This window comes from Egretta garzetta, unplaced genomic scaffold, assembly GCF_000687185.1.
Source record: "Egretta garzetta isolate BGI_Z169 unplaced genomic scaffold, ASM68718v1 scaffold178, whole genome shotgun sequence".
NCBI classification, from domain to species: domain Eukaryota; kingdom Metazoa; phylum Chordata; class Aves; order Pelecaniformes; family Ardeidae; genus Egretta; species Egretta garzetta.
Genome location: NW_009260506.1, coordinates 1,243,256 through 1,267,463, shown reverse-complemented (window position 1 = coordinate 1,267,463; position 24,208 = coordinate 1,243,256). Strand labels below are relative to the sequence as shown.

The following is a 24,208-nucleotide window of genomic DNA, read 5'->3' as shown; positions in this document are numbered from 1 at the left end:
ACCATTCCTGATTCCAGCCAGGATGCCGTCGGCCCTCTTGGCCACCTGGGCACACTGCTGGCTCATATTCAGCCGCCTGTTGACCAACACTCCCAGGTCCTTTTCCACGGTGCAGCTTTCCAGCCACTCTTCCCCAAGCCTGTAGCGATGCATGGGGTTGCACTTGGCCTCGTTGAACCTCACCCAATTGGCCTCCGCCCATCGATCCAGCCTTCAGTGCATCTTAGAGTGAGGCTTGTGCTTACCTTTACAGTTTCAGAGGCTGAAAGGTTTCACAGAACCATTCTTTTATTCACCTATACAGTTCATCTACAGAAATGTTCTTTTCATGGGTTTATAGTAAAGGAATGATTATCACCTAATGCTAAGTAGATACGTGTATATTTATGCATGCAAACATTCTATTTTCTAAATTATGTTTTTTTTTCTTTTTGACACACAGGGAGCTAAAGAATCTCATTTAAGAGGTGTTTTCTGGATGCTAAAGGAATGACATACCTTATATAGAATCCTAAACCAGTTGCTAGTTTTAGATCCCTGGTCCTTTAATATCCATCATGTTTCAAAAACGTCTGCATGTGTGTGTACCCATATAAAGATTCAGAATAGTGTTCACGATCGAGTCCCCATCCCTAGAGGTATTTAAAAGACAGGTGGGTGAGGTGCTTAGGGACATGGTTTAGTGGTGGGATGGCAGGGTTAGGGTAACGGTTGGACTTGATGATCTTAAAGGTCTTTACCAACCTAAATGATTCTATGATTCTGTGATTCATTTCAGAAGTAGCTATTTTCCCATTGTCAGTCACTAGGGGCTTTTTAGAAGTAATATGGGATATGGTGGTTGTTATAGTATATTTTCTGCTTATGCATTGATTTGAAGTCAGTATGGCTGGTGCATGCTTTACTTTCAAGAATTACTAGAAGGCTTTTTCTTCACTTTAATTAGCTTTCAAAGAAGTGTAACTAGTATTTGGGAGTCCTTGTGACTTTCTGTTTCTATGAAAATGTTCTGTTCCTTTCATAGGTTGAAATCATGAGAGAACATGAGAAGTGGGCAAAACACTAAATTGTGCTATAAATCAAGAAACTGTCTGTAAAATTATGTACTTTTTAATTACCTTGCTTAGATATATATTGAGCAAAAAAGAAAACAAACTACACAAGTTGAAGAAATGTCGGATAAACAAACTATGACGTGTAGTATTATTGCCATCTGACATATCTCAAACACTGATTTTACTCATCCTTCATTCTTTATATCTGCATGTCTAGCGGTGCATGCATTTATATTTTATATAAAGGGCAGAATCTGTAGTCAGAGCATTTGAGTTACACTGTTAAAAATAAATTAAGGAACAGCAGGTGAAAATGATTCCTACACATGAATATTCAAACTGTACCTCAGTCACATACTGTAGAAAGAATAATAAAGAGCAATGAAACTTTGATGGGGCCAAGGTGTTCATATGATCTGAAATAAAAGTTTTATTGGCATGAGGTTGAGATAACTCAGAAAACTTACTCAAGGAGTGGCATGATCTGCTCGTATGCCCCATTGCCAAAACATTCAAGAGTTTAAAAAATTACGGGGGCTACTGCACTAGGATGTTGGAAGTCAGGCTCTTAATCTTGATTCTTACAGTCTTGTGCTTTACTCTCTGAGCAGAATGGGTTTAGGGTTGGCAGGAGGGTGTAGGGGCTACATAGCTAAATTGAAAGCTGAAAGACTTGAGTTCATTCCTACTCTGGCAGCCATTTCCTATGCATTTGCATCCCTTGAGGCAAGACTCACCAGGGTATTTAGGCACTTCAAGAAGACCATCAACTTTTTTTTTTTTTTTTTTGAGTAAGAATGAAGAAAGTATGACTTTCACACTACTTCACTGATGGGAATCATGCTGCCATTGATTCAGTGAGGTTTCACAGGAATCAGGAGCATGACCATTGTTCAGGACCCTATGACAGGGGATTTTCAGGGAAAAATCAGGAGCCAGAATACATTTGCAGAGCTGACTTTAATTTCCCTATCACTTTTACATTGTAAAGACAAGAACGTTCAGAACTATTGAATACTTGGATACTCTGGCAATATGGAAGAAAGCGTAATAATGGATGACTGACTTTTAATGTCTTTTTTTTTTTTTCTTTGCTTGCTTTGCAGATCCTGTCCATGGACCACAAAACGTAGAAGTTGTTGATATTCGCTCCCGTCAGCTGACGTTGCAGTGGGAGCCCTTCGGTTATGCGGTGACCCGCTGCCACAGCTACAATCTCACAGTCCAGTACCAGTATGTGTTTAACCAGCAAAAATTTGAGGCAGAGGAACTCATCCAAACTTCCTCCCACTACACCTTGCGAGGTCTTCGGCCCTTCATGACCATCAGGCTGAGGTTAGCCCTCTCTAACCCAGAGGGCAAAATGGAAAGTGAGGAATTGGTTGTGCAGACTGAGGAAGATGGTAAGTAATCTTGGGTTTGCTTGCCTGCCTGTTTTTTGGGGGCGAAGACTAATATTTTCAAGTTGTAAATAACAAGATAACCCTCTGTCCATGAGACTTATAAATGGCTTCTCTGGACAGTGTATGTGTTATGCAAGTAAAATTTGTAGGTATAAATAATTTACATTTCACAGCCATGTTCTTGAAAGGGCAGGGCTCCCTGAAGTGCTTGGAAATGGCAAATGCCAGTCTGAGCAGTTGCCAAACAGCGGTAGGTTTGATTCTATAGAAGTCGTGTTCTGAACTACCCACGACCTACAGAGCAGCTTCCTTTATCATATGGGCAAATGTAATCCTGGCATTTGTTGGTTTTTCTTGTGCCTTCACATCACTGTCCCAAAAAGAAGTAGAATGTCTTTCTTTCCAGAGTGTATCTTATTCTTAATGCTGGTCTTCTGGACATAGCATTATATATGCATCTCAGAAGCTAAATTCATTTGGTGCTAACTCTTCCATTCTTGATACAAAAAGAACCATTTTCCAGAAATACTGATGGAAAGCTTTAAAGTGTTATTATCACATCCGAGCTATTTCAGACCAAGGACTCTCATAGATGACAAGCCTACGTTCTGACTAATGTGTTAAAAAAGAGGGGTTCTTCCTCTGCCAGAGCTGTAAGGAGATGTTGTCCCTGAGTTTCTCTTACCTGAAAGTGGCTCTTGCAGTCCAGTATATCATACGGGGGGACGTAAGGGGGACGGCAGGTCTTTCAGAAAAATGAACAGGGGTTTTATCAGTCAGGCTTGGGAGTGCATTTAGTTAGTTATCTTTCACAGCATTAAAATTTTGCTTGAGTAGGTGGATTTTTAAGATGGCCTTGTAACGATAATGAAATATAAATCTTACATTGTTACTTTACCAAGGAAATCAATCTTTCATATTGGTAAAGGTGTGCATTGCAGTAGCATCTTTATGCTTCAAGGTGCAATCTGGCTGTTTAGGTGGATAGAGCTTTGCTGTTGTGTGGGCAGAGAAGGACAAATTAAATGCTCTGCTGCTGCTATGCTGTACTGGAATAAGGACGTACTGAAATTAGCTTCATATTTTCGTGAATTCTGGTTTTATTTGTCACTTAGTAGTCAGATTAGGGTATTCTTATTTGAACCAAAGGTTGAGAATAGGCCTTTCATTGTTGATAGTACCTTGGTAATGATAGTGCCTTGAGGGTTTTTAAAATTATATTATTCTTATTTTTTTTATTTTCAGGTCTGAACTTCCTGTCTAATGGCCTCTTGGTGTCTTCTGACATGTGTGCAGCTGGAGGTGGTGGTAGTAGCTTCTAACACAGTTTTCTGTTTTTTTCTTTCACCCTGTAGTTCCTGGACCTGTTCCCTTGGAATCCATCCAGGGAGGACCTTTTGAAGAGAAGATCTATGTTCAGTGGAAGCCTCCAAATGAGACAAATGGCATCATTACACTCTATGAGGTGAGAACAGATTGTTGTCAAGGCATACATGCTACAGGGCCCTTTTCATATGTGTTTAAGCCAATCCTGAGCTCTGAGAGATTTCAGCAAGTGCTAGAAGAAGTCTGATTAAAATAGATAAGACTCTTCGAGATAGTCTGCTGCTGTCACTGAAAAAGTTTTCCAGTTCAGAAAAGAGAAAAGATTTCTTTACCAATATTTGCGGCAAAATGAGAGCCATATATTCCCCTGTGTCTGGGGTATTCAGTTCCTGCTATTTTTCCTTCTGTGCTATCTACAAGGTCTGTTTTCTTTCTTTATTTTTCCTACTTTTTTTTTTTTTTTTTGAGATGAACTTCTGTTAGGTTTTATACCTAAATACTGCAACTAATTCCTCTCTGCCTTTCCAACAGTCATAACACTTCCTGGCAATCTCACCAGAATATAGCCGTTAAGTCTTATCTTATAGTGTTCTTATTGAATCTTTCAATGGTACTTCTGTCTAGCCTAACCACTTTCCCTGCTGTCAAACAAAATGTGCAGCAAGTTATAGGATGATCAATGACCATGCTATACTGGATGACAAAAAAAAACCCCAAAAAATTATGATTCTAGAGTGTATCAGAGGAGGTGTTTCTTGTTAAGGTAAGGAAGCATTAACTGTTGCCATGTGCTTCTGGTGAGACTATCCATAATGTCATGTACACCTAAATATGCAGAAAACGAATATAAAAGGAGCACTGCTTTAGAGGATCATGTGAAATGAGAGACAGTTCTACAAGAAAGGGTAAAGGCACTTTTACTGAAGAGCGCAAAGCCGTGCACCAATGCTGACTGAGTGTGTTTCAGTTTATAGGTTCAGCATTTACCACAGTAAGATTAGAAAAAGCAAAAAAAAATTTTGCTTTTATGGTGATGTAAAAATCCTCACCATGAGCTTGTGCAGCATGGTCTGATACAGAGGGGCTAGAACTACTTTTTTGCTTTCTCTTTTATGCTGGTTGAACGTACAAACTTATTTTGGAAAAGGCGTGGGTGCAAGAAGCAACTCTTCCACCACCAATGAGGTTCTGCTCCTTTCCTCTTCCCATGTAGCTTCTCAGTTTGGAACAGCATGTCTTACATGTCGCTCCTAAATCTCCTTGCTAACACTGGCTGTCTCTAATACAGTGATGATCAAATGGAAAAAATCAAGCAGTTTTAATGTCAATGAGGTCTTACACTACAGCATGAGCAAGAGATGGCAACTTTCTCCTGAGCTTAAATGTAACTGCACTTTTAGGTCATCTTTCCAGCTGGCTCACAAAGGGTAGATTAAATTTGATACAGCAAGACTAAATACATGAATAGAAGATCCTTTTGCTAATTTTGTGTCATTTCAGCCAGGTGATAATCCTTGACTAAGTAAGGAATAATTTTTTGTTGGTGACTGTTGAGGCACTTGCGGAAATCTGTGCAGGTTTCATAACACCTGTCTCTACTAGAATAGAACTAACCCTTCCAATTTCATGTTTTTTGAAGGTGTATTACAGGCTATCCTGTGTCTGTGTAAGGAATTATGCAATAAAGCTGTCTGTATTTTTAAGGAACTTATCTGAATAGAATCAGTTGCAAATTCATTATTTTTCTGGCAACACAGGTGACCTGTAATGGAACACATTTAAAATAATCCAAGTCAAATGATGCAAAAATAACTCCTTTTAATTTTTAAAGAGGCAGTTTTCTACTAAAATATTGCCTTGGGCTCAGCTCATCTAAAGGAGTTCAGCAATCTGAGTAGCTTTTCTGGCTGAGCAGCTGCATAGAGATACTTTAATGCCTCCAGCGTAGTGATGCATCATGACAGTGCCTTTGCCCCTCGAGTCATATCATTGCTCAAGTCTCAGCAGAGGCACAAACAAATTTTCCTTTTCTGATTATGACTCTATGCATATTTGGCAGCTAAAGCCAAAGAGAAGTCAAGGTGGATTCAAATTCTTCCTCCTTTTCCTCCTCTTCCTAATCCCCAAAAGGATGAAAATCCAAGTGTTAAAAACCAGGAGAACCGGAGCACCTTGCCTGAAGGTTGTCATGAATGAAAATGTTTCCTTTCCCTCTCCCTTCTTACATGTGAAAACTCATACAGAGCATTCTCATTCACCGTGACACCCTGAGACAAGTTCATCAGCTGGAGATGAAAATACAAACAAGCAGTTACACATAACCTGGAGAGATGGCTGGAGCATTCCCAGGGTAGTCGTCAGGCTGTTGAAGTCTGTATCACAAGCAAATATGAGTGCCTGGTCCAAGTAAAAGGAGATCCTGGTTTTGAAATTGCTCAGGTCTTTGCACAGAAACATCTCATCCTGCTACCTGCAACTGAAGTTTAATCTTCCTAAAAATACTGAGAAACATCCAGTATTGTCCAGGTAGTTGCATCTTTTGTATTGCTTGCTTAATCCCTAGCCTGCTACAGATACTTAAACCTGCACCTTTATCTCTACTGGTATTATTTTAAGATTTCATGCCATGTGTCTAGGACCAAAGTAATTCCTCGGTAGTAATGACCTCTGAAGTGTTGTTTTAGACAGAGTTCAGCCATTTTTCAGTATCATTGTGGCTTTACACTGCTTTAACAGAGTTCAGCTGACCTATTGGTTAAAGAGGAAGAAAAAGCTAGTGGTTAGTCTCTGATAGGTTTTCAAGTTCTTTCAGATACCTGTGGCCTACAGTACCGATCCAGGTAGAAGCAGAAGGCTTTAATTACAATAGAACAAAAAAGGTCAAACTATGAACTTGTGCAGCACTACTCTAATGAGGTCTCTGCAGGGAGCACAGTTCCTGAAGCCCAGCACCAGCACTGCTGCTGTGTCACCAGGAGGAGCCGGGATGCTCAACAATATGCTAGCAAATTTGCAGCTATCTAGAAACACTGCTATTGTGTCGCTGTCATTAGGGAGAAACAAACCCAAGAACCTACCAACATTTATTAAAGAAAAATTCCCTGCAAAGTATAGATCAAGAAAAATCACTTTGTGGGGTTTGAGCTAGTGGTGTTAAGTTCTGTATTATACCTGGCAGTAACTGGCTAGATTCACACATAGGTACCGTGCAAGTGATGGTCTCTCAAACTCCTTTGGGTGCAAACCCTTCTAATAAAAAATTCCTCCTCCTCCTAAGTAATAGTTCCCTCCTTACATCACCTTCAAGATCTAATTAATTGTATCTGGATACTGTAAAAAATTTTGTTTGTAAGCTTCTAAAATGCTTCCAAATAAACACACTGTCTATTCTACTTACATGGCACTTGCTTTTCCTTGGGACAGATTTTCTTCTCAGATCCCTAATCACTCCTGCAGTTCCCTGCCAGGCAGACTTCCATATCGCACAAGTTGCTGTTGCAGTTTGCATGCGCACTGCTTACATGCCAACTGGCCTGAAATTCAGCAGCGCAACCTTCAGGAAGTCATTTGGCAGCCAGAATCACTCATTTTGTAATGACTGAATACTTCTAAAGAGCCTAAACAAAATGGAAGGACCTTAATGAACCTTTTTGACTTATGCAAGTCTCTTCTGATTGATATTTACCCTTCAAAATGCTATTGTAGTCTTTTAATAAAAGCAGCAATAGCCTTGCATTTAAAACTGGTTTTAAAACCCCCTGTGTTCAGTTGGAGAATTAATTGTTTCACCGGGTACAGCCACAGCTGGATTCTTAAACAAAGGAACCTTCTAGATCCCCAAATCAGTATGTAATTGCAGTCTGTTTCTAGGGAGCAGAAACCTCTGGTTCAAGGGAACTTGGAAAGCTCCAGGAATTGCAAGTCAGTTAATCAGTATGCCGAAAAGATTAGGGTATGAGCCGTGTAGAAAGCAAGTGATGGTACAGTTCATTCTGGGGGTGTTAGGGGAGCACAGCAAAGCAGTTAATAATACCAGCGTATGCTGAGTTAGTAGGTGTCTGTTGATCTGTCCAGTCAAGTAAGCCATTAGGGAGATGCGTAGGCTGCTGTTACAAGTAAGCTGTGCAATGGAGATAAAGCTTAAGAGCTCTAGCTATAGTCGAGTCCCCAGGTAGCTTCAAGGTGTGTAGGTACTTACATGAGACAAGTAGATCAATCTGTGTTCGGAAACACAGCTAAACAGCAATAATGGATTTTGCTGGTACATTGGTTTGGGTAGAATGCTCTACAGAGATGTTTTTGCATGTGACGTTCATGAAAGAGGCATTATTACAGCTGTCTCTTCTAGCGATCTGTGAGTGGCAGAATCTAATAATATTGTAATACGTCCTGTCCCCCCCTTCAGTCTCCTGGCAGACTGAAAGCACCACAACTTGATTTCTTTTTTTTTTTTTCACCAGTCCAGAACAGCTGCTATGCTTTAAAATCCCTAATAATCAAGTGCTGCTTATTATGCTTATACCGTGTGGGAGTTCAGCTTCAAGGCCTTTGTGTACAAAGACACGCCACAAAGATTGTGGTTTTTAAATTTTTTTTTTTATCCTAAGTATGTGTAAAGTCAAACCACTATCAAACAGCAGAAAGACCTATGCTCTCATTGGACTGCAGGAACAAGCAATCTAATTTAGGGTCATGGACCAACTTTGGCACTTAAATTCTGCTGCTTTTAGATGACATGAGGTTGTCTCAAGTGTTTGTTCCATAATCCAAATTGAAGCACTTCATATACAAGTGTAGACCCAGATATTTTGGGCAAACTTGCATTTAGTCTTGAAAATGTAAAGAAACAAAACTTATTTATATCTGCATTTCATCATTCATTGGGGCAGCTGGAAGCTTTTGGGTGCACTCAGTAAGTGATGTCAGCTTTCACCTTTGTAAATATGTTTTTTGTGTGTAATCTATTTCTCAGAATTGTCAGTATTTAGAATATTTTGTCCTTAAAGAGGAAGAAGAAAAAAAACACCACTTAAAAACACCTGTCTAAAATATTACAATCCTAGAAGCATTTAAAAGGTGGCTACGGTATGTTCAGCTCCTTGGCTGGAAAAAATTACTCTCAGACTTCTGAAGTCTTTTCAGTGAGCCATGCCTAAAGGCAATGTTTAAACAGCAAACTGTCTTTTTAAACATTGTAAGGTGTAGTCTTGTAATCACTTATGTTCTCATCTTTATGATTATTAAGTCCCATGTGGGTTGCACATGGGTTTTGGGAAAAATAAGGATGTGTTTGCAGCTTCTAACTAGCTAGTTTTCTCAGTCACTTTTTCTGAAATGCTGTAAATCTCATATTTATACGCCAAGAATAGTAATATAAGGGTCTTTCATACACAATTTCAGCTCTTTAATGGGATGCTTGGAGCCTAGTTCCTCTAATCCCGGTAGATTTGAGTTTAAATTGCACTTCAGAGGTTACAGATCCTCTTAGTTGCCATGTAAAATTGCAGTCTGCCCTTCATCATCTCTCCAGTTTCCAATATGCCATTTCTTCTTGATCACTTCACTCACTTTTTCTCTGTGGGAGAGGTCGTTACATGGAAACTGCCTCTTAGAGGGTCATGCATAAGGTCAATATTTGTGGGATGCCCTGCCTGCATTTACAGTAGGGTAGAAACAAATTTCTTCCACCTTTGACCCCTGAAAGTGTGTATTTACTATAATGCAAAGCATGATTATCTGGTGTGATAGCTATCCACTCCATAGATATGCATGCATTTCTATTCATAGCCTTTTTTTAAGCTATTCATGAAACCTGACATTTTTAGGATAAAATCTTTCTTGCTAAAAGGTGTAGCAAAAGAAAATGTTTCCTGGAAAAGCTGAAAAGGTTGGGAAATCAACTTGGCATAGTCATTTGTTTGTTTATTCAAAGGCTTTTTCTGGTTAAGAAGAGTGAAAAACGTCTCCCACAAGAAGGAAAGCAACAACCACAAAATCTTGCAACCAATTTATATAAAGCTCTACAGTCGAAATAGTAGAAAAATGACAATTCTCGGAAATTGCCTTCAGTGAGAAGTGGCTTTGAATGTTCCCATGAAAATCAATCATGCTACAGCTTCTCAATTGCATTCTGTGGATGCACGATACTCCTGGGAGGAAGCTTTCTCACTTAAGCTCACTAAGTGTGCAGTGAAGGAAGTCCATGCCACACACAGCTGGCTGCTGATTTTGGCTGAACGTTAAGAGGACATTAAGAATACCCTGTTAAGTGCTCAAAACCCAGGAAATGATCAATTAAGGATTGTATATTTGGTCGTAGCTTTGTCACTCTTCTGTACTGGTATTTGACAATGCAGTCTTCATGCAATTGGATATTACTCTCTGTTCATCTGCAGCACTGATGTTGTTTTCCTTTGACACCGGATTTATACGGTGTCTTGTACTGCAGTATATTGTTTGTCCAGAGTCCATGAACGTCAATTACACAAAGAGTAAGTGTTTTACTGCATCTCTACTATGTTGAATTAGAATTATTTAATAATCTAAACTAGCAATGAAACTGTGTGGCCATGTATAATCTAAGTTTGAAACTCTGTCAACTCTATAGTAGGCTCCATCATCCTCTCAATTACATGTAAGGTAAGCTGTGCATATATGCCCAGCTAAATTAATTAACAGCTTTTTGCGCAGAATTGCACTGGAAAAGGTCTGGGCTGGCTAAAGGGAAATTGTTTATTGTATGGTTGCTGTCTGTAGTATTTACTGAGCACTTGGTGGACAGGTTGGTTAGATGCTGCCAGTGTTCTGGGCCCCACTTAGTCAGGATTCAGTTCAGCATTTGGAAAACAAATGGTGCTGATTGCACTGATTTATTATCTCTTTTTTGGCAATTGAGAAGGGCTATAAATCAGAGCATTGCTCGCTTTCTTAGCAGGTTGGGATGCCATGTCAGCCACAGACCCTGTTGTTCTGTTTCTGGGACAAGACAGGGCTTAGTGAGACAGCGTTCTGGTGAAATTTGAGGAGCATGAGGTCACAAGGAATATATTTTCTTTCAGCCAGCAGAATCCCACAGAGCGCCCTTTTTCCCCCTCCATGCTGGTTAATAAAGTAATATGACTTACAAGCTCCCTGTCAGCCCTGAATTCTAGTACGTGCTCAAGTGACCCCTGTGCCATATCCAGGGCATTTAAGGTGGCTTCTCTGATGCTGCAAGGAAAATCTAATCCACCTGTGCACAATAATACAGAAGCCAACACATGCAGCTGCTGTTCTGGTGAAACAGGATGGCTTTCCTTCCTCTGTCATGTTTGGAAACATAAAATGCCGTGGCAGGACTAAAGTCGGTTGGAGCTGTGTTCATTTAAAGCAGATGTGGGGGATAATAGGAATGAAGCTCTGCTCCGTCTGTCTGGTGCTTCCTAGGGCAACGTCTCTGCTGGCTGCTCACGCTCCTTACATCCGAGGAGGGCGGCAGTGGGGAGGATGCACCAGATGCAGGCTGGCTGGCTGTTTACTCAGGTGCTAAACCCTATTGAAAAGAGCCTATTGTATCTTTGTCACTGCTGTTTCTCTCCATCCTGTCCCAATTAGTTTAACGCAGCCTTAAACTTAGGAAATGTTTAAATGATTTCCTAATTAGGGATATTTTTCTGAATAAACACCCTGTAGAGCTTTTCAGCAAACTTTTTCAAATTATATAGGATTCTTACTTGTGCGCTACTCACTCACTGTTACTTGCAAGATACACTTAAATCGGAAGCATTTGTTAACGACGCCTTTTAAAATCCTATGGTTTCCAGTAATGTCTTGATGAGAAAATCAGAGGGTTTTTTGAGAAATGCAGATGTCAGGGTTTTTTAAATGTATGACAACCTCCAGGTAAATAGTATACATATGTTATAAATAGTATGAATCAACTGCTTTAAAGAATTGCTTGATCAAGCTTTCCAGAAATAAAAGCATAATACGGTCCCTTGAGCACAACAATTTCTTTGATTACCTTTTTATTGTTCTTTTGAAGCCAGTAGACTTGCAGCAATGTAAATCCAATGCAAATGAGAAAAGATATCTAGCTACAACAAATCTTTTTTTTTTTAAAGGAACTGAATTATTTTAGTGTGCATGTTGGGCTCTTTTTAAGTTAAACTGAGTGATAAGAATGAAAAATAACTCAAAACTTATTCTGTCTTATAATGAAGTTCAAATTTAAAAAATCCTTTTGTAGATATGTTAACATCTTGTCTTTCTGCCTTCCACTGCTTTATTTTCTTTTCTAGAAAAAAAACACTATTTTGGTCTATTCTTCTTTCTTCTTTCAGACATGCTCTTTATTGCTCATCCAGGAAAACAGCTGATTCTTAATCCCATTTCTTCCATTTAATCTTTTCAAGTGCCAGTGTACCTGGGCAGTTATGGTAATGTAGATAAAGCTCTGTAACTATTCCATATTCAGATCTTATGATATCTTGCTTACCAAAATGTAGTAGTTAACTAAGTTGAAAGCAAACTACAGGTACATGTTTGTACTTCCTTCCTAGATGGTTATTTCCCTTTCATCTTAAGTATGGCTTAATTTAGCAGATAGATAGGATTGAAAAAATCAGAAGTAGTGGCTTTATCCTGTTAATTGGTGCAGCTGAGGAACTGTGTAAAGGAGGAAAAAACAGTCAAAGTGATCTCTGCATCACCTTCAAAAGGAGGAGATGCCAGTATTATGGTTCCTTTGGGGAAATTAATCTTATTGCTGTCCTTTGTGCCTGTCTATGTGTGTATCATCTTTAACTATGATCCTGCCATCCAGTGGACAGGCTGGGTTTGGGTTTAGTTTCCCGTGCCCTACTCTCATTACCAGTCTCTGTCACTCTGAGTCCCTTGCCTCCCCTTTTGCCTTCTCTCTTTGCCCTCCCCCTTTGTTACTATTTTTTCCTGATTTCTGTTTCCCTGATGTCTGGGTGGTATCGCTGACAGCAAGGGTGGGACAGCTTTCAGAAGGATGATGGCAGCTGCTAGGTTTTAGCACAAGGAGAATGACATACTCTTCTTTTTGTTTCTGATTCAACCACTTTTGTCTGAAATTGTGAAAAGTGACTTAGGGCAAGGTGGACACTTGACTTGGAAAATAAGCACAAATGGGTAGTTTAAGGTTTAAGTGACTGCAAATATGTGATCTTACAATTATCAGCTACAATAATAGCCAGGACTGAGTATCTATAAGCATAGCAAAACCATTTTATACGTACGCGGATCTTGGTTCTGTTACTTTATGGTGCATAGCAAACAGAGCAGCTGTAAGTGATGTTGTTAGTACTCCATTGTGTTGGTTTGGGGTTTTGTTCAGCGCCCACAGTGTTCGCTATACCCAGTGTAGCATGGCAAACCGGCTATGAGATATATTAAGCAGTGCTTTCAGCATCAAGAACTAACTGGGGAACAAGTATGGAGATTGAATAACCGCCTCAATGCTGCAGTCCTATCAAAGCAATTTCTATAGTTGTCATTTTCTGCTATTAAACTGAACAATGAGGCTCTCCAATAAAATCATATGAAATAACAGCTCATTAAAAACTCTCCTTAATATATAGCATGCTAATTAATGTCAGTGGGGTGCAAGCTTGAATGGCAGAATAGACTATAATGTTTAGAAAGTAGGTAAAATAAAAGAAGATATTTTATCATTAATGACCTTTTAGTAAACCTAATGAAATCCTTAATAGCCTGAATACATTACTGAGGTGCTCCCAATTGCTTTGTTACCTACTCCATTCTTCCTCCCTTTCTCTTAGACATTAAACTTGGTTTTATTTATAGAAAACAAAAAGCAATAAAGTCCCAAGGAAATACAAACAGGAAGAAGGAGTCTGAGCAAGAAGGAGAGTAGATGAGACTTCTCAGCCCTACTATCCCTGTTCCTGGTCAAGAGAAAGGCTGGGTATAGGACCATGTTATATCCTGTCTTGTATACGTGTTGTCTGTGTTTGTATTCAGGTTTAATTGACTCCGTGTTTGTGTGATCTCAGTAAACAGGCTAGGGAGCAAATGGGCCTCTCTTATTCACGGAGTCTCTCTAGGTTAACTTCCATATTCATTCCTAGAGCTGTGCTATGGCTTTTTATACTGTTACCAACCATGCTGTGCTTGTGCTGCAACTAAAGGACTTTATTCTTCAGGGCTTTTAGTCTTTCACATATTGCCAGCCTTAAATATAGCTTGCAAAAATGCTGTTTAATTTTCCCTTAATCTTCTCCCAAAAGAAGTAGTACAAGAATGGAAAAATGAAAGGCCTTTGCTTCCTCCCATTTCCTGGATGAAATTTAGTGGGCTGGGGAGGGATGTAAGTAGCAATAATTACCTCGCTTAAACTGAGTTTTAAGACAGAAAGTGCACCCAATCATCTGGTCATAAAATATGTTCTTTAGTTCTGAAGTCCAACACTGGAGAAGGATTGTTCACTAACCTGTTCACTAACTCTTTCCTGTTCATTAGAAGATAACTTTCTTCAAATTATTCCTTTTGTGTAACACTTGGTGCAATTAACTTTAGTCTTGTACCCCAAATGCCTGAAACTTCCTGATAAGATTGAAACTAATGTCCATCCCAGCTGCAATCTGAAGTCACCTGCAATAGTAATTGTTCCAAAGAAGCACAGGCTGTTGGCGAGTCTTAAAAAAAAGAGCCCATGGCTTGCTGTGTAATCATTTTTCAATCAGCTTTATAGAACCATGAAATTGATTGTCCCCCTGACGTACTGTACACTTTGGAGCAGATACTGTGCTGAGGCAAGTTAATTCCTTATTTGGCTCCAAGCACACAAAAGAAGAGAGGTTTTTGCTTCCCTTCCCATTCTCACAAACCAAGGAAGAAGGGAGCACAAATCACCTTGAAATCAGAATTTGACAGCATAGAAGCATCCACCAGCTCTCTTTTGTTTTCCTAATCATCCAGTGAAAAGCATGGTGATGTAGGAGAAAGGTGCCCAGGCTGTTGGCTGCATACAAGGGATCTTGGATGAATGACAAAACCAGCAGTGGTAATGACCAGGTAATCAAAGAACTGTAGGAATTTTAAAAGCCTGACAGAAAGGAGAGCTGAGCGAGTGTCTCATTAACGTGGTGTCCTCTTCAATACTGGAGTTGGTTTCTCTCTTCTTCTGGAGCTGAAAAAAGGGGGTGCTGTGAAGATACATTGTTGAGGCAATGAAGAATATTCCTCTTCAGATACCTGCAAAGAAGGTCTGGCCCTGTCTTCACAGAATTTAATTCCTATTTCAAACTTCCTCATTTCAGGAATATTTTGGTCTTTCAACACAAGTGAAACTCCATTCAAAATAAATGAAAATCAACACACCAGTGAAAATTCCAGGAGTTCCTCCTTAATCTGAGTCTTGTCCCTGGAAGATTTAACATCTCCAACATTTTTGTATTTTGTGTTTAAATGTTCCTAATTCAGGGTCATTCTTCAGTCTGAAATGCTGCTTCTGCTGGAAGTGGTTCATTAGTCCCTGAGCTTTCATGGGACTAAAGTTCACAAGAAGGAATCGAGAAAAGCAAGGCTGTTGCTGTCATTCTTAAAATGCTCCTACAAGGCCCACATCTTGGGTAGAAACTCTGCGGGAGAACACAAACGAGAAAATATATAATAAAAACTAAAAAAACCCCAAACCAACCCTCCCTGCTGAAACAGCAAAAGGTACTTCTATCCAGACTTATGTTGTCTTTTAGAATGAATGTTCTTTCTCTAAGGCTCACTTTGGTGACTTTTCCAGAGTCAGAAACGTGGTGCCCCAAACTGTGGGGCAAGTTCAGGCCTTTTCGCCTCCACGAGCTCCTGCACAGCACTGCTCCCACCCGTGAATGATGGTTGCTCCAACCTGTAACTCCAGCTCTTCCTGTAGCTGGAATACCAGCAGCAGAGCAATGTCATGCAGTGAGTTTGGGTTTGGTTTTGTTTTCTTCCCTTCTGCACAGACCAGAAGGGGCTTGTGGCTGCAGAATTTGTTTGTTTATTAGAGGAGAGAAACAGGAACACAAGGCATGCACACAGAACTCCCACATATTACTGTCTAGGACGTTTTTCCTTCTAGTGCTTGTTAAGGTTTTGTTTTCCACTGAGCCAAAAAGTTTTCCTGAGCTATTTATCTGTCTCTGTGACAGTGTTAAACTTGTATTAAATTTAGAGGAAAACGAAATAACGCGTATACAATATTGTTAACTCGCCATTTTCTTATTTAGGACACAGACAAATTAGAAATTATTCAGGTTATCCAGACAAAAGTTAAATCCTCACCTAGCTATCATCCTTATTAAGGATGAACTTTGTGAACTCATCCATGCTGCTGCTGAGCAAACAGTGCTGCTTGGTAGATGTAACTCAATCCTTTTCCTGGCTGCTGTAATCTTTCTCTCTCATTATATTTTATAAAATCTGTCTTGTAATGCTCCACATTCCAGAAACATTCTCTCTTCTTCCCAAAATTCTCTACGCAGTAGACCAGATTTCCAGCTAAATAAAACCACGGCTCTTGCTTTCAGAGGAGTGTCCGCAAGAGACAAGTCTGTTGCTCAACTGACACTGAAATTCGAACAACCTTGGCTTGGGCAGGAGTAATGAGATACAGCCCTGGGCTATAAATTACATTGACTTGGGAACGAGGGGAATTCATTCTGCTTTGCCTGAGGCAAAGGTCTGCTGTTCTGTCAGCTGAGTTTCTTAGACTCTCAGTTCCCTCTGTCATGGTAATCAAGTACCGAGAAAGCTGCTTATGAAAGAGTTTTGAGGAAGTCCCTTGTTACCTGCTACTAGTTTAACTTGTGTAATCTCAGCAGCAGCAGCAGCAGGGCATCTATTTCTAGCTGCTTAACTGACAGATTTAAATAAAGACGGTGGACTGTGTGGGCCTTTAGACCAGCCTTTCTGGACCTGCAAAATTCCCTGCAGCTACAGTGGTTTGCTAATAGTTGTCATGTGAAGAAATGGTATCGATGAGCTGCAGTTCCATCTGCTGCATGGAGATCTTGGTGTTTTCCTTTGTTATTCTGAGCTCCTCCATGGCATGAGAAGAAAAATTTTGTCAAAGTGTTTGGCATTTCTAATAGGGGAAGCATGGTAGCAATGGCTCTTTTTTCCCCCAAATAAATCTGAGGTAAAGAGGAAGCCCTAGTGAAGCTTTTGTGCCTGGAAAGAATCAAGATGTGCAGTTTACCCACTGCTTTTTCATGTCATTACATAATTGTTTTAGCAGCTTTGCTCCTAAAGGGCTCCACACACATCTCGGTGACCAAATTATTTGCTGGGATTTAACACAGTGCTGTCTAAACAGAGTATCTGTGAACATAATCCTTAATGATATGCTGGGGGCACACACTGCTGGTGGAAGCATTGCCTGTGATTAATCAGTTAAGAATAAGATAAACCCAACAGTGCTTCCTCTGTTTTGGTAGACAATTCGAAACATGCTGAAGCTGAACATGCATCTGTACCTGTTTGCAGTTCTACATAGGATTTTCAGTGTTGTCTCAAATTAGATAAGCATAGACATAAAATACCCTGCCAGTTGTTGCTGTGCACAGCAGGTCCTTTAAGAATGACAGCATCTGTTTTTTTGGATAAAGCCTCCTTTACCAATAGTAATTTTTATGGTACAGAGCAGGACAGCAATGTCTCTTACCAAACAGTCTGTGTGTAGGTGGTTAAGAGAATGTGTTTTGTGTTGGCTGATCTGCCTGTGTTACTGGGCTGTTTGCAAGTTGAGTCCTTGATAAGATTGGCTGGATTGCCATCTGGTCAGAAGATTCTCACGGTTTTCACAAGTCTGTTACAGGTCTTTTCTGAGCTTACATGCTGTGTCAGTGTAGATAGAAAACCAACAGAAACTCTTAACCAATAAAATGTTACCGTTGTACTGTCTTGATCTCATTATGAGACCTGTTTGCTGCATGTCTTTATGGCAAAATGCTGTATGGCGTCCCTGAGCACTCAAGAGTTTGCATCGAGGGTGGTGCATGTCTCTTGTCTCTCTCCCCAAATAAGCAGAGTGAAATAAAATTAGTGCAAAAACAATTAACAGCTTTGAATTCATTTTCATGCACTCTCTTAACTGCTGGGAGAGAAAGGTGGCATTTCAGAAGGTAGAGATGCATTTTATTTTTCATTTAGTTACCTTCAGAAAATTTAGGGGAGCTCCTGCTGATAATGTTTCAGGGACTTCATACTAAAGGGGGACAAGTATTAATTTATGGGAAGAACACTTTCCTCTGCATCCTCTTGTCCCCAAAGGGGATGCACGATTTGGACAGTGTACTCTGTGACGTGGTTAGTACAGCTTTTAGCAACCTCTAAATTTACTGTTTACAAATACTTCTGTATATAAACTCTACTGTTTATAAATATTGCCAGCAGCTTAATGCATTGCAATCTGGTACAATCCATTCAGCCTTGTCTGCCCCTCAGAGAGCCATTACTTTGTTGAAGGAGGTAACAGATGAGGTGACAGAGCTCTTCTCTGAGGTGGCACTTGTTTTTTCTACTTCTTGCCATTGCAAGCAGATATGTCCCTGGATTTAAATGTAGAAGAAGATATGTTGCCTTCTGTTCAACAGCTTTTCCTTTTCATGCTAAAGTCCCTAGAGAGAAGTATGCTTTGGTGGATGGGACTATTGCTAGGTATCAATGCGATCTTCTGCTATTAAACAAAGCTCGACACCACCTTCAAGAACCTGCTACGTTAAGGAGCCAATGTAATGCATTTGAGGAAGGGACAAGAGATGACCAGCTGGCTGATGGGTGCCTGCATTCTGTTAAAATGTTTGGAAACTTGTTGATGGCTAGATATAGTTTTGTAGCTCAAGAACCTGAATCCCTTTGCAGATGTCTCTGTGAAACTCTATTTAAATCTGACGTAAATCTGACTTCTAGATAGATTTCTGGGGTCACCACCTTCATTCAGAACAGATAAACTGTAAGAACAGCCTTGCCTATTGAGTTTTTCTGTGTCTGTGCATCCAAGCTCAAAATAATTACAATGATAGACCGCTCTAATAACAGTGGACTTGGAGTTTGATCATTGGTTTTGCTTGGCTCTTGACCAAACCTGGTTTTTCTTCCCTTGTTTCCTGGTTTGCAGCTGTGGTCCTTCCTTGGAAATGGTACCATTCCTTTACCCTCTTTTGGGTGTTACAGGCACCGCAAAGGGAGAGTCTGCACGAGGAACCTTATCTTGTAACCAAGTGTTTCTAACATAAGTGCTTCTAGCAGCCGTGTTCTCAGTTCATTGATTTTTGTCAGTATGATAGTAAAAATAAAAGCAACTGTGCTTGAGAGTGAAAAAAGGGTGAACAAAAAGCCCACATACCTGCCAGTATCTGAAACTTAGCAGGCCCTCATTGCTGTAAGAGCAGAAAGAGTGCACTCTCTGCAGATGAATGTTGTGAGCAGCACGTCATGCAGACATCAGAGACTATAAAATAATGACTTCGTGTCAGCATGTAGCTTGTGCTCTTGTACTTGCATTGCTTCTCACTTAGAGTACTCATTGTACCATACTTCTAACGTGATAAACATACCTGGAATGAAAATGCTTAGCTGCATGCTAATTATAGGAACACTGCTTCTTCTTTTGGGAGGTATCCTGAGGTTACGATGACGTGCTGAATGAATGCAAAGTGGTACTTTTCAAAAGAGTTTCTAAAGAGTATTTCTGGCCTGGTTTGCTTACTTTAACATTGCTGGCATTTTTGGGGTCGGTCTAATTTCATGATGGATATGTTTCACGTTGCATCTTGACTTGTACAATGATGTACAAGTACAATCACAGGCATGCTGTGGTTAGATCTGACTCACCATTCTCAGTATAATAGCCACCTGAGTATTTGGACCTGCAGAATCCAAGTTATGAATAGGAGCTCTCTACGGATCTACTAGTGACAGTGTGTAGCCTGTACATAGCAAGTGGATGTCGTCAGGGAAAGTACATGCCATTGTTAGAAAAGACTGTATAAACTTTCTGGATGGAGTAGGCCTGTCTTGTTCATGGATATTTTATCTTCATGTTGTGAGGAGTTAAAACTTGTTAGCCTTACACAACCAGTGCTCTACAGCAGTGTCCTGTGCTTCCCCATGGCTCTTTGTCATGTTGGGTTTGTGTGACTCAATTAAAAGAAACAGGGGTTGAAAAAAGACTCCCGGGTCAGATTTGGCCTGCTTAGCCAACATTAGTGAGACATGAGAAGAGCTGGACCTAGCTTGGCACTGAGATTGAACAGTGAATTTGTAAGGCTGGCAGGAGGAGAGATTGAGGTTTCTGCAAAATGACCAGCTCATACAAACAGCCTGACTCCACTAACTCAAATTTCAGTAAGGTTTTCCTCTTTAAACCAACTGAGAATTTGGTTTAGTATTTTCTTTGCCAACTTCAATGCATTTTTTTTATTAAATTTAAGCCACTAAGAATAATGTCTGCAATACATTTCTAATTTTTAAAAATTGCTTAAAAATAGGATCATAATTACATCAGCAGGAGGCAATTTTTAAAAAATTTATTGCATCGTGAAAACTAATAGAAACTTGATGTGATAATCAAAGTGCCTGGGTCTGTTTTAAGTTATGCTAGTTTTCTCCAGAAATGGCCCATAAAAATTTATATTATTTTTAGAGCTTTAATTAGCTAAGTATGTAAACTAAAATAAATTTGAGTTTTGGAGACATTCAGAGGGGCAGAAAAGACAATATAAATGTTCATTCTAATTCTTATTTATTTGAAGAGTAATTATTTCCTTTGATGCTAAATCACTTTTTCTTCTCACTCGATCCATGAATTTTCTCTCCGCTAACAGAACCTTGGGATTTTATTCCCAACACTTTGGCCCTCTCATTCAGCTTTATTAAAACGGCAGTTTGTTTGAACACTTCAGTTACTCATTAAATTTTACATTTTCTCTAGCTGTATTAATCACTCCTTTTTACGAACTGGGAATGTAAATGATCCCTTTGCCATCTATGCCATGGGGTGATTTGCCTTTGTAAGAGGCTCCTCAGCATTTCATGCAGTTTTCCTAGTCAGGTAATAAGAGGGGGTCTTTCCCTTCACTGTAAGATTTACATCGGATCCTGCTTTTTACTGCTGTTTTCCACAGAGCAATTCACCCAGAAGTCAGATTTTCATAAAGCTAACATTGCTGTTTCCCTGGTATTAACTGGTGTGTATGCAAATGGCAAAATGCAAACTCGGGATTCTGTTCAAAGGAGCCACTCTGGCTCAGGGACAGTAATTGCTTCTATCAAATCCTTGAGCGTTCAGAGCATGTACATGCAAATGGAAACTGGTTTAAGTCCCTTGTGAAAATTTAGCTTACCGAGATCAATAACTTGCATGCGTGGCCAGTATGCTGCACAAATAGCCCTTTCACGGAGACTAAATTTCTGATAAATTTGCTTGTGGTCCGACAGCAGTAATGACAGCAAGGTAATGTGGTGAAGGCAGGTAAATGCAATGTGCCTTTCTCTTGGTGTTTTACACTCATTTATTCACAACAAATTTGCTCATAAACATGAATGTTTTGTAGTGAGGAGCTCCAGAAGAAATGGGCTTCTTGTCTCAAGAGCCAGGGAAGGGAATCCAGTGTTCCAGTAGCTTGCTTAGGGGTGTCGATGGTGGTAAGAGTGCTTGGGAATCTTGCTCCTTGCCACAGCTGAGGTGGATGAGAAAAGAAATACTGTTCTTGGTCACCAGTGCTATGCCCACCTGGCTCTACTGGAACTCCAGTTGAATCCTGGTGTTTGTAGCCCATGGCACTGTCCCCGTAACTCTGTCTATAGGGAACCTGGCATTGAAAAGGAGACAGAGCACCTAAATGGTAGGAATGTTAGCAAAATGTTAGGAAATGTTGGTGTGTTCATTTGTTGAGGAGCACATGACTGCCACAGAGATTCTCTAAGCCTGCTGTAATCTCTCTAGCATCACAGTTTGTCTAAGTTATTGCTGAAGATTCAAATCTAAGTTTGAGAAACACCAAACCTGGAAGACTCCAGCTTTCCTGTGAAGCAATGGGCTTCCCTTGGTAAATGGTTTTGATATAGAAAACGTCAATGGTTCTGGGACCAAGACGTACACTCAAATGTCCTCTGTGGTAACCTGAACTCCCTGGGAATAGTTCAGATTTGCTCTCTGTTTCCCAGGGCTAAGAGCCATGCAATAAAGGCATCTCAAATTGCCCATAAGGACAAAGACAGCTGACAAGGGGTGCTGGGACTCACTGAAGCCATAGGCTGATTAGGTTTCATTGCTTGGGAGGGACGGAGTGGATAAGAATGACCAGACTGCTCAGGATAGATGTAAAGAGGGGAGAGGCTTCTCTTGAAGTGCCTAGGGATTGAGTTATTTCAGAGCAAAGTCTCATGAACGATTGGTTTTGTCTTGCTGGATGATCATAAACTAAAAAAATTACTGCAGAGCAGTACTGCTAGCTAATTCCCTCTGCTAGCAGAACAGTCTCTATGTGTGTATGTATGTGTAAAATATATCAAAACACACTTAGACTGCTGTGTCTTTAGGCAACGGCTTTCATGCAAATCATGGCTTTTTTTCAATAAATTACCCTTAATTTGAATCAATAAAAAAATCTGCCTTTCCATTACTGTGTGATGACTCTCTCCAGCTCCCTAGTGAATTCATAAATCTGTTTCACTTTCAAGCCTCCAAATTATTTTAATAAGAAACAAGAAGAAGCAGTATAAACTAAGTTTTCTGCATGACTTTTCAAGACCAGGTGTCTGCACTCTAATTTGCCACATTTTGATGCTACCCTACTCATGCTTTATACGTAGGAGCCCAGGCTGAGCCACATTCAAATTTGCGTTCTCATTATTACTATTCAGACTCTGAATGCATTTTGCTAAAAGGCACTGATACTGCATTAAGTCCAGGAGCAGCTGGTAAGTCTATTTAAATTACACTTTGTAGCAAGCTCAAAATGTCAGCGTAGGATCCTTTTCCTTCTATAAAATGCCCTGGTATTTTTTTTCAGGGTAAGTTTAGGCAGCAGCCACCTGAAGGTATTTTATTTACCTTTTAGGTATGGCTAAACATAGTGTTTCTACACTTCTCTTTTTAAATCTATTGCCATCTTTCAACTGATGAGTAGATTTAGAGAACTCGTATAAGGGGTCTGCAAAATCTTGAAATGGGGCTGGAAGAACCTGGCACAAAATACTGTATTCATAGCTTTGATGTGTCCAATAAGAAGCAATTACTTTTATGCTCTTTGGGGCTGAACCACTATAGGCTTTGAAGTTGAAACCATGAATCACTTGTGTCTATCAAAAAATATAGGCCTGCACTAATCAAGGGCTTTTGTGTTGAAGTTACAGCAGCTCAAGCTTGACCACAAATAGACATACCTTTTCTAATGTTGTCATTTAGACTTTTGAAGCCTTTTTTGTGAGTCCTACAGCAATGCGTACATACTTCACCCATTTTTTATTTGTGTAAACCCCTGGACTACTTCTGAGGTTTTTTTATGCAGGTGCAGACCACTGTAAGCAAATTTAACTATCCTGGGTGGCTTGTTTTTCTTGCCACCTTTAAAATAGCCTGCAGAGTGTTAAGCATCCAGAGGAAAAAAATCGGATGTCAGGATTTGGAAAGTGTACTCTGGATGGGTGGAGGAGAGGGTGGCATTAGAATGATCTCCTGCATGAATCACTGTGACTAAGTGTCCTTTACATACTTGCCTGGGGTTGCAAAAGGCTGGATTTGGGCACTGAGGGCGTTCTTCCTGCCTTCTGCTCCCTTTGCACTGCTACAGTCCTCTTACAGTGTAGGAGGCATGGCTTGGGGTTGCAAGTTTTGGAAATATGGGACAGTGTGGGAGAGAGTAGTAAAAGAAATGCCTTAAAGAGGGAGAAAATTTTTTCTTCGTCATTTGAGAAAATATCCACTGTTTCTTTTTCTGTGGTCCTCTAATTTTGCTTTATAATTAAAAGCTAATGAAGTACATTTTGAAAAGTGCCTGAGCCTTTCAAGTTTTGTTTTATTCTGTGATTCCCAGTATGCAAAGCTTAAGTCTACATCTGCAGCAATTAACCTTGTTCACCTCCTCACCATGACAAGTTAAAAACTCTTGGCTTCCTCTGGTTGCTCATCAAGGTGCCACTGCTCTGCCCCTCTACCACCCACTCCAGCTCTGTGTCCAGACGTTGACATAGCAGTGGTGTTGGCAACGTGGCTTTTCTTGGCACTATGTGACAGTGTCAGTGTCACAGCCAAGCTGTTTTCTTCTGCTTCTGTCCCCTCAAAACACTTCAAGGGTTGGGAATAGGGAGGGACATAATGGCACCGAATAGGACAGACCTAGTGCAAGTTCCCACTGGTGCTCATGGAAGCTAGGGAAGATCCTTGCCAAGGTGGAGGGCTCTAACGGGGGGGCGGGG

General features: G+C 40.2%; 1 protein-coding gene across 1 annotated transcript in view; it reads left to right on the top strand.

Moving 5' to 3' along the window:
* The window catches only part of PTPRT (protein tyrosine phosphatase receptor type T), a 350,381-nt gene that overhangs the window by 194,235 nt on the left and 131,938 nt on the right, over positions 1–24,208 (top strand). The window contains exons 7-8 of the mRNA XM_035900121.1: positions 2,162–2,458; positions 3,814–3,923. Coding sequence (XP_035756014.1) covers positions 2,162–2,458; positions 3,814–3,923 — 407 coding nt within the window. The remainder of the gene's footprint in view (positions 1–2,161; positions 2,459–3,813; positions 3,924–24,208) is intronic.